An 11,506-nucleotide genomic window follows, 5' to 3' on the forward strand; every position below is an offset into this window, starting at 1 on the left:
TCCATACAAATGACGGTGAACTAATCAAATATATATAACAGTTCAATCCACAAAACATACTTTTTGTTAGTACTTTGTATGTCGAAACTGAATGGTTTTAAGTAATAAAAATGAAGAAAAAAAACCAGAAAATACCGAAAAACACGGATGTAAATGAATAAAATAGGAAGAAAAAATATATAGATTGAGTAAAATTGAGATCTTTTTGTCATCAACACAATAAATCGTAAAGGTTTACAACGTAATAATGGAGTCATTTGTTTCAATGTTATTAAACTTTAAAAAATTTATAAAATCGATACTACATGTATAGTATCGAATCTCTCTCATTTCTACCAGAAAAAACATAAGCATGACAAACAAACATTTGGTTTAAAACAAACAAATTTTAAATACCGTAACAGAATAAAGTCAAACTATTTTTAATAAAAAGAGAAGATCTAAAGCGATAAGCGATAACCATTTTGCTTGAAACTTTCCTGAATAATTTACGATATATGCAATGTGAGTCAATTAGAGAACAAAAAATCAATGATACTACGAATCTTATATTATACTGAAGGTATTTTATGGTAATTTATGTATAAGGACATTTAGTTTAGCTGCAGGGATATATATGATTTGGACGTAACAATGTTTTTAAGTAAGGAAAGATAGCGGTAGCATTGCTAATAATTGTTAATTTTTGCATCTTGTATTATTTTTTCATTCTATTTCCGAAGTCAAAAATGACGCGTATCCATGGTAACGTAAGAGATAGGATTTTATAATAAACCAAACGATTGCTTTGTGCATGGTTTTGTCTCTCCGCGCCAGGATAAATACATGAATGAAAGGTTTTTCTTCGCCTTCACCTCTCGGAGCCGACCTAACCGACCGCAGAATGACGATTGTCGCCGCCGAACGGCTGGCTCAATAGCTGGCTTGGACCCGTCGCCGGCTGAGTTGAGTGGCACGCTTTTATAGCTGTCTATATAGCTAGCTGAACAATGTTTTGCCCAATGATGCGTTTTAAGAAGCACCCATTTTGCCACAATATCTCAATGTCTCGGTTGGATGCTCGCGTATTGAGTGTCGCCGCTTTACTTTAAAGACCCTCATGACATGGCAGACTTTCGCCAGCTTATGGAGCCAGTATGGGCATTAAGAATGAACTAGCTTATCGGTCCTTCCTGAAAACATTCAATCAAAATAATTCAAATAATAGTGTCACTACATGGATTTGTACACTTTAATCCAACTATATATGTGTTTGATTGGTTTCAAATGATGATTGTTTGAGTTTTCACAGATGAAAAGTTAATAATAACATGATTAATGTTGTTTTGGTGTATAGTAGCATATAATATCTTTTGAATTGATGAAGTGCTATCGTGTCTCTGAAAACGCAGTTAAGAATACAAAATTACAAAAGTATTGGGTATTGGTACTTGATATTTTAATGATCTATTGACAAAATGTTTTTGTTTTAAGACTATATCATATTTATACCAGCAGAATCCTTTAATACTTATTTTTCAATTAGTTTGTCGTTTTCTTAAACATTTTATCTTTGAAATCCCATATCAGATTGTGTCTAATATAATGACATAATGAAAATTGCTATCCGTAGCTTTCACTTTTACGATACTACTGTATGCCTCACAGTCTTTATTTGTCTTAATTCTTGATTTTAGGGTATTCCCTTTTTCGTTTGTGATCAATTTACAGTTACTACAATAACCCTTATATGTTAAATCGCATGCATGTTATATCAGTTTCAATGATACGTTTCTTGCGTAATTATTTTCATTTTCAGCTTTTCTACTGGTTTCATGTCTTTTTTTTCCTTTTCTGTCAGGTATTATCATGAAATTGTAAATGACTTGAATCATGTAGGGGTAAGCAAGACCTGGTTTTTGAAATATTTCGAAAATGTATTTTGCATATGTGACAAAGACATGCTTGCTATCCTTTACTCTCGCTAAAACAATTGGTTTGGTCTCTAGGCACTAACAGTACATCGAAAATTCATCACTAGAGCATCATTGAACAATAAAAAGGGAAGTAATAGTCAACTCTGTTTTAGTCTTCTTGTTCGTCTTTTGTTTGCTACAAAAGCAACCACCTGTTTTTATTGACTCATTTAAGTATTTGAAAATCACATCTCCACCCCTAGACCTTTGTCATGGTCAACTATCAATAAATTAGAGAGCCTGCTCTAGAATCTATCCAGATCCATGAACAGTTGGCTTCTGCAAATGCCTCTTTTGTTTAAACAAAACTGTTGCACAAAAACAAATTTTGGGTGTGAAATACCTCGAGGGCTGTAAGAATGATAATGCCGTGAGATTTTTACATGAAAGCGATAGAAATTGGAAATCAGAAAAGCAAACTAGGCGCGCGTGCGTAGTTGACAAAGATGAAAATGAGTAACGGAAAAAGACAATAAATGTGGGGAAGGAAGAGAGAGTGAAGAGAGAAGAGAAAGAGAAAGAGAGAGAGAGAGAGAGAGAGAGAGATGAGGGAGTGGGTTCCTTATCAAAAGTAAGGGTGAAAGTGGTGTCGCCGAAGTGACACTGTACAGTTGTCAAAAATCTAAATGCTCATTGGTCCAAAATGTCAAAAGATTACGACACACAATCATCAACAGTTACTCACTATACGTACACACACACCCTCCTCACACACGACACATACACACACAACGGGCAGTCCCAACTCCCTCCCCTGTCTCCCTCTCTCTCATTCTCTCTCTCACTCTCTCCAGGCATACCATACTAATTCGCCTTGTACACAATGCTCTAAACACACAGATACACGTGCGCGCGGTGTAGGGTGACTATAAACCACTTAGACCCATTAATTTGGAGTTGATAGGGGAACAGGTTGCGGCACACGACGCCAGCACGGTTGCATGAGATGTTTTCATCTCGCAGGTAGACGAAAGAGCAGTTGACAAATTAAGCCAAAAGTCGCTAGACGATTCTTGAAAGATGCGTCGAGCTCCAGGTATGCCTCAACCGATTTCCAACTACCGTCGACGAAGCTTGGATTTTTGATTTTCCATCTGAATCATTTTCGCCTCACTTTCGCTTAAAATCGCAGACTCACCAGCAAGTTAATAACTAATAACAGCATATTGACAGAAAAATGACTTTGTAAGTAAATAACATTTCTAGCAGACGATACTATCCTGTTTGTGTGATTAAAAGCGGAGGAAGGACTTGTTAAAACAAAATCGCGGCTTGATTTATCTTGAATAATTAAAAAGTATTCCTATTAAGAGGTACGAACGCAGCTTTGGAGCAGCACGACATATTCAGCAGAAAAACAGCTAAAGGACGACCAAACTAAGAAAAGGAAAGAGAGGAATACAAAGTATCCGAGATGGATGCTCAGCTCATGCGGAGTCACTTCTCACAGGGGTCTCGGCGGGCTCTCTCCCTTCCCTGCTTACTCCTTCTCGTCTGCAGCTCACGCGCTTGGTTTCCACGTCTCACCGCCGGGTGCATCGCCCGGAACTCACGGGGACCTTGCTATCACGACATCGATGGCAGCAGCGGCTGCGGCGGTCAGGGTCCAGAGCTCTATGAAGAAGGATCTTAAACATGTTTCCGGAGATTGTTTTTCCTCCAAGAGCAAGATGATGAAGATTGGAGGGATCGAAGATGATCATGATAAAAATGGTGAGTTCAAAATGATGCTATCCATGTCATTTAGAAAACGAATTGCAATATAACTAAACTTTACATTAGTAAAGAGAAGTAGAGGTTATAAGAATTCTTGATAGTGTCAATATAAAATGGATTCTTTACTTTTTCAAATATGCTAATGTTACAATATTTAAAAAATCAATCCCTTTCAATAGTGTCAAATCATTCTATATAGATGTCAGTGACGACTGTTTATGCATTTTAAGTGAAGCCTTTTAATAAACCTAAGACGCACACAATGTTTTTTAAAGAAGTCTGAAGTGATATCCTTAACATACAGTGATTTATCTTAGATACAGATAATTATCTGATTCCATTATTAATGAAATAAGATGTTTGCTGAAATAAGAAAATAATGAGCAAAGGCTTATTTGTCAATGATATTTGGTCATGTTAAAAACAGATGACACAGAAGCTATTATGCTAGTTGTAATAGATAGACAGATTTGCCGTGAGAGATAATGATAAACAAAAACGAACAAATTATCGCTTTGTTAAACAATTTAATGAAGCCACTTCTTTTCTATGATTTGCCTTTGGGTAAACTAGGTAGTAAACTCACATTTTTTCTCGAGAAAGATTCGCTGTAAAAATAGACGAAATAAGAATTGCGTATATTTCAATCTGCTCAACAAACTGAATAAGAATTTCGATTACTGAATTTTAAAAAAATGTACTACGGCCGGAAATAACAGGTCACTGATATAATTATATGCAAATAACTTATGTTTTTTAGTTCAAAACTATGTTTTAGGAAAGTACCGCGACATTATTTCTTTACCCTTAATAACAAATTATATCACTTGTTTGAAGATATATCATATCATATCATTTATAAATTTTGTATGAGCAAATATTACATGTACTTGTGTTGCTCTTTATTTTTGCTTTCCTATTTTCCAATTTAAAGAAAGGTAAATAATCTGTTTTTTGCTTCTAACTCCGTTATTTACTGCGTTCGTTAATATCGTTTCGTACCTTTACTTTTGTATCCATTTATGATATAAACAATGATTTTAATTGGATTGAATCGAAATCGCGTTTGTAATGAATAATGATTGTTCTCTTTAATAGGTTTGTTACTTCAAAGTATGTTATCAATATTTCAAATGATTAGAGTTCTTTTTTCTTTTCAATTTTTTAAAAAATATTTTGGAGAAAATATGTTCATGTTTCCAACCTAATGTTACAGACATAATGAGTAGCGTCTTCTTTATAACAAAATATACTTATGTTGCCGAAATCATGGTAGCTAAAGTTTAATTTCTTTTCACCCCCTTCTGTATAATATTCATAGAATATACGAGTCCATCTTCTGCTATGAATTCAGAGAAAATACTTTATTTGTTACTTACATTTGGCATGAATCAGCTCCGCTTTTTCTTTTACAATAAAAACATTAGTACTTGTGCTTTTAATTATTTCTTGTACAGTTACAAACTGTTATTCGGGTATGTTGTGTAGATTTTGTAACGTCTTTTAAGCCTTAATGTCTGTCATATCTCCTAATAAGTTTATTTGAGTAATGTTCGTTATCCCTTAGAATAAGTTTCTTTGAGACAAACTGAGGATAAAGATAATACTTTTTATAGATATGATAACTATTCATTATCAAAAATCTTATAAAAGCGACAAGGACTGATTTCACACTGAGATTAAACTACAATGAAAAAAATTGGTATAATAATTATATACTGGTTACAGAAATTGCTAAACTTTGTACTTAGGAAGCTAGTGCATCTCCGGAAGATTCATTCTTATTGAATCTTCCTTGTTATGGTATCAAAGTTTTTATAGCATTATGATCAAATTGTTTGGAAGAATGCAATGAAAATCATATTGTTTGATAATAACAATATAATAATAATCGAGAAGATATGAATAAAAACCTTATCTGTTCACGGAAGATAATCATTAATAAATCCTTTTTATTTTTTTTCAAATTTTCTTCCTCAAAACAGTGCAAAAAGGGACTACTTTTAAGATTAATCTTCGAGTCACATGACCTTCTAACATTAATAAAAACAATATCATATATAACATTCTTCCATATGTAATAAGGTCATCTACGAGTAATAGAACAAGAGTATGCGTCATCACATACAAATGAAATAGCTGGAAAACATTTTAAAGTATTGCTATACCTATCACGTATACTCGGCTAAAATGATTACTGTCAAGTTTATCGCATGTAGCATTTTCACATCCGATTTGCTTCTCTCTTCATCATATCTATAATCAGAAACCGAGTTATCCCTCCCGGACTTAATTTGGAAAAAGGATAAATTGAATTAATAGAGCGATTAAGAGTGGTGATTATGTCCGATATTAAGTTGTCCCATCCAATGGCTTTCAGCATGCAGCTCGGTAGGAAATGGTTGGAATCAAACCCTTTGCGCTGCGCTCGCCGGATGCCTTGGGCGTTACTGCTAATATTCTTTTCCATTATGGTCTGATTCAAATGAAATTTCACAAATGGACGAAGGCAATAAGATTTATTGCTTCCCGTGACGATGTGAAACATCGCGAGCAAGCAACAGTAACAGCGAGGAAGGGCTTAAGAGAGAGTATTGAGGAGAAAGGAGGGGGATTAAGGGATGAGCTTTGAAGAGGAGAAAGGGTGATGATAGGAACTGGTTGGTGGCGCTGGTAGAAGATGAAGTAACGAAACAACAGTCATAGTCGGTATCTATATTATAGCTCTGAGCAATGAAGTATTAAGAACTAATATAAATAGTAGTGATTTTGTGATTATTGTTACCTGTAATGCTATAATAATAATAATTATATTTAAAAACGATACTAGGCCTAGAGATATAAAATTAATAGCAAAAGTAGAAAAACTTGTGGTCGGATTAGTAGAAGTAGTAATGGTGGTGGTGGTGGTGGTGGTGGTGGTGGTTGTAATGACAACTATGATAATAATAGAAAGTGCTTAGAGAACACATAATAGTTCGTAGAATTCTCTATGCGCTAAACAAATAGTAAACTAGCTATGATGTTACAAGTTATTGGAACTTTTTTGTCGGTTATTGTTTTCATATTTTTCATAATAATAACAATGATACAGAATTCTAAGAGTAAGTAAATTTGTTGTTAAATGTTAATATACTCTGATAATGAACGCACTTGGATAAATATATTTCATCATTTAAAATGAAACTCTTTTTAGGCTGAAATGTCATTTCTAAAATCCCTGATTGGTTGGTGCGTTTGTATGCATATTCAATACAAAACTAACAAAGCCTTATAAATTTTACAAAACAATGCATTTTTTAAAATAATATGGTAACTTGATATAAGTAATGACTTTAATGACATTAGAGAATTTTAGGTAAATCATTTTTCTTGAACATTTTTAGATTCGGCTGGCTGATTCCTTTTAGTAAACAACTAAATGCTGCATTTGTATTGTCCTATTCTTATTTCAACTGAAACAATAATATATTTTCGAGTACGATGACGTAGATTATGCCTGGTCGCATTGTACATCACTTAATATCATCCGGCAGATACCCTCAACATTAGTAGATTACCCTGATTAATACAAAAGTTGTGTCATGGAAAATCGTTTTCACTCTGTCATTCCATACTCTTGCTACATTAGATCAATTTCATTTCATTTATTATTGATTTATTTATTTCATTTCATTCATTTATTGATATTTCACCAGGGTTTCACATTCAACAAAAATGGTCTTACAATTAAAAAGATGAACTGCAATCAAAGTAGAATAAATACAGGAAAGTAATATTACACATTACAAACAAATTCGATAAAATTGTACAAAGCTTTAAAACATAATAAACCAACATACAATATATAAGTTAGTTGTTGAGAAAGAAAAGAATAGAAAAGAAATATAGAAAGAAATAAAAGAGAAAGAAAGAAAGGGAATAGGTATGAGAGAGTAATAGAAGACACCAATAACAAGGGAGGAAAGAGAAACTAGCAGGAAAAAAGTTACTATCCAAACGGGGACTACTTCTTCAGCACTGATAGACTCGATACAGGTCGAATAGTTCAAACCAAAAACAAAAGATAGAAAAACGGAGGGACATGACATTTGAAGAAAAAAAATGAAAAGAACTGACAACATCCCAGACGAAAAGAACATATCCTTTAAATTGTTGATTACCATGTCTGAGAGATGAATTCCATTGCAATAAATATCATTAACGAAAAACAAATTGATGTCCTTTTCTGTAACCATCCTAGAAGTAAGAGATTTCCCTCTCATCAGGCCTCTGGTAAAAGACAATCACTTCTTTCCCTCATAAAAATACCCCGAACGCCGTGGGCGACAAATAAAGACCAAAGTAAATTATGATCACCGAATCCGCATCACACCTAATCAAAACAATTCCAGATCTTGTTTCTCATTTCCAAAAGACCACATTCTGTTATTACTAATAGAAATGAGCGGAGTAAAATCCCTTAACCCATATTTCCAAATTGTTCTTTTTGCTAAAGAAAATGAAACAGATAATGGGCATATATTTCTATAATTGACTCTTTGGTTTGAAATAATGAAGCTATGCTGGAACAATAATTGGAGAGATTTAAGCGCGGTAATGGCTACGATTGCGTATCAAGAAAATACATTAAGTTTTTAAATGTTACAAAGTATGTTGAACATTAAAGTATGTTTTTACAAAAGTGCTATAGCAGTTGGACTTGAGTAACCTTCACAATCAAGTTAGAGATTTTCCTTCTTTTTTTCTTCTTTATGTTTTGTCCCCGGGAAATGCAATGATGTGGCATTATTCATAGCTAAAATATAAACTTTAGAATAAAACCTTTTATACATCGTATTTGCTTTTATGCCAAGAAAAGTAGATAAGCTTACAACAATGTATCATGACACTGATGCAAATGAGAAAGACCACATAAGCCCTGACTTGGATTAGTTTTCAATGCATACTTGGGAATAAAATTGTTAAAATTAGAGCTTTTGATGAATAGAAATTGAACGTCGTGACTGGTAAAATCCTGTTTATTTAAATTTAAATCTACTTATAACATTTTTCTTTTATTTGCCTTGTCTGAATTGATACGCTTTGAGTCTGGATACATCTCGGTTATATCACGTTTACCCTCACAATATGTCCTTATGCATTCAAAATAATTAGAAAGTTTATCAAGTGTGGATTTTTTTTTAAAGACTATACAAATATCGAAAATTATAATGCAATACTAAAAGCAGGTTATCGGCCAAACGAAACATTAATGTACATATTTTATTCAAACTGATATAACAAGAAAAACTCAACTAAAAACGTTCAGTAAAATGGAATCACGAGTAGTTCATGTACATCTTTCTTTTTTCTTGCCCTTACTTTTTTTTTTTTTTTACGTCTCATATCTTTTCTTTTTTTCTTTTTATATTCTTATCTTTCCTTTTAATCCGTTCCTTTCTCCTCGTTTTTTCTCTTTATTTCCTTTCTTTTTCTTTTCATTTATTTTGTCTATTCTTTTTCTCTTCTTTCATTTTTTTTCTTTATTTTAAATTCATTTGATCTACTCAGCTCTCAAGATTAAATTAGATCTAACTGCTGACGTATTTGTTTTTTCCAGAAAAAACGTAATTTTATTTGCATTGGGCCAATTAATTATGCTCTATCTTGTCGTATTAATAAAGCATTGTTATTGCATTGAGAGAATGTTTTATTTTTAATTGTGTAAGTCGGTCCTGTCTTATATTGGTATTTAGGAGCAGATAAAGCCAAAGTTCCCATAACATGGCATTTGAATCCTGACCAAGCTGAAAGTATTAACAAAAGAATTAATGTTGCAAATCATTAATCTTTTGCAATTAGATTGCCTAATTACTGTATAATACTTGACTGGTGTGGAAATGAGTATATCGGGCTGAGAAAGAGGGGTAAAGGAGTAATTTTCCGGTGTAATTTAGGTGAATATCATAATATCACTAATTGATAATTACCTTCCTCCTCTGCAGTGAAAATATCCTTCAGGGTTTGAAACAGAAACCATCAAATTAGGCGATTTAGAGAGTGATTTCTGACAACTATGATGTGCATGTGTAGTTCGGAGAAGGAAGCCAAACATTGGCCGATCAGTTCCATAATTACATCCACCGAACAGGGGCATGTTAATTCAAGCGAGATAATATGGATAGTCAATGAAGCAACGCGTGAACGGGGTTAGTTGCTTCTTCTTTTTCTTTTTCTTTTCTCTTTTTTTCGTATTTGCTGTGTCAGATCTCTACTACTACTCCAGATCCGACATCACTCCCTTGATTTCTCTCTCTCTCTCTCTCTCTCTCTCTCTCTCTCTCTCTCGTGCTCTTCTCCATCTAATCCCATATTTCTCTCTCTCTCTCTTCTCTGTTCATCTCTTTTCTCCTTTCTCTTTCCTGATGTCTCCAAATCCTCTAGTTTCCGTTCTACTCGACGTCTCTTCACCCTGTCCCTTGATCTCTCACTCTCTCTCTCTCTCTCTCTCTCTCCTCTCTCTCTCTCTTCCTCTGATCTTCCTATCTTTTCATCATCATCTTAGCTTTTTATCGGCAGCATACTGCTTTACTCTCTTGCTCTCTTTCTCCTCATTTTGTCTATATCTACTATGTCTCTCTCTCTCTCTCTCTCTCTCTCTATCTCTCTCTCTCCCTTTCACCTGCACATACGCGCATGCGCACACTATCTCCCTTCCTCTCTCCCACCTGTCCCCTCTCTCATCCTCTCTTTTCCTTCCTCTTCCTCCTCCTCCTCCTCCTCCTTCCCTCCTCCATCTCCATCGTTCTCCACCACTGAGAAGTTGAGCTCCGGAAATTGATAGATACACTTCCCAAGTCTGATGCTTCATGTGCAGTTACGTTCCCACTGGCAACCAATACTCTTAGTCACGGAGTAGAATTTGTCTGTCATTTGGGTTTAATTCGCCATTTATGTGCAATTTTATTCCCCATTTAGAACCATCAACTTTTTTTTTTTTTAAAGAAATGAATGAAATAGGCCAAAATCACATTTTCTTGTGAAATATAGCATTTGAAGAATTATTTAATATTTGTGTCGTATTTGAATGTATCAAAGATTAATTCACTCGTCAGAGTTATTATTTTTATTAATTAGATATTCATTTGACCCGATAAATTGAATTCGTCTAGACGTGTACGACAGACATAAAGCTAAAAGAAACATGATTGAAGATGTATATCGAATAATCTTATTTTTGACATGACACAGGCTATGTTTCTTATTCATACCAAGATTAAAAGTCGATTCAAGTCATATTTACAAATATGGAAATCCGAATAAAGGAATAGCCCTTTTCTCGATGTGTCACTTTTGTATTTTTACGACATTGTACTCCGTATAGCACATTTTCAACACAGCAAGAAAACATTTAGTCTTGGCGCCGCAGTGCGGACGCCACGCGCGGCAGAAATGATGCCGACAATTTAATCTGTAATAAGTCGCCAAAATGCTGTACTGAACGCGACGAAGTGTTTTTTTTTCAGAAGCGCTTGTGTAAGATGTAATAGAATCAATCTTCTGGCAAGCAAGATGCTGGTAAACGAAAGAAAAAGACCGTTTTTCTCTTTCTATTTCACGCGCGATGTTGTCGCAGCCCGGCGGGCCGAGGCAGGTAAAACGAAGATAGCTGCCGGGCATCCGCAAAACTCGACTCGCTTCGAATAATATAAAGTCATCAGCGCAGCAAGTAAACGGTAAGAATCGACGGTGAAATGGCGGCGTGATGCCAATGCTAAAAAGGGGTTGGTTCTGTTTGATTATATCTGTAAAGAGATAAAGGTAAGCCCACTGATGGGTTCCTTCGTGACCCC

General features: G+C 34.4%; 1 protein-coding gene across 3 annotated transcripts in view; it reads left to right on the forward strand.

The window, feature by feature from the left end:
* Positions 1–2,707: 2,707 nt before the first annotated feature.
* LOC115923659 (homeobox protein unc-4 homolog) overlaps positions 2,708–11,506 on the forward strand; it is a 32,472-nt gene continuing 23,673 nt past the window's right edge. Inside the window, exon 1 of one of the 3 annotated variants that reach the window (XM_030984802.1) lies at positions 2,708–3,668. In XM_030984802.1, coding sequence (XP_030840662.1) covers positions 3,374–3,668 — 295 coding nt within the window. In that variant the 5' untranslated portion in view covers positions 2,708–3,373. The remainder of the gene's footprint in view (positions 3,669–11,506) is intronic. The other 2 variants (XM_030984800.1, XM_030984801.1) reach the window with 2 other exon arrangements.

The sequence above is a fragment of the Strongylocentrotus purpuratus genome, unplaced genomic scaffold (assembly GCF_000002235.5).
Source record: "Strongylocentrotus purpuratus isolate Spur 01 unplaced genomic scaffold, Spur_5.0 spur5_scaffold_14, whole genome shotgun sequence".
Classification (NCBI taxonomy): Eukaryota; Metazoa; Echinodermata; class Echinoidea; order Camarodonta; family Strongylocentrotidae; genus Strongylocentrotus; species Strongylocentrotus purpuratus.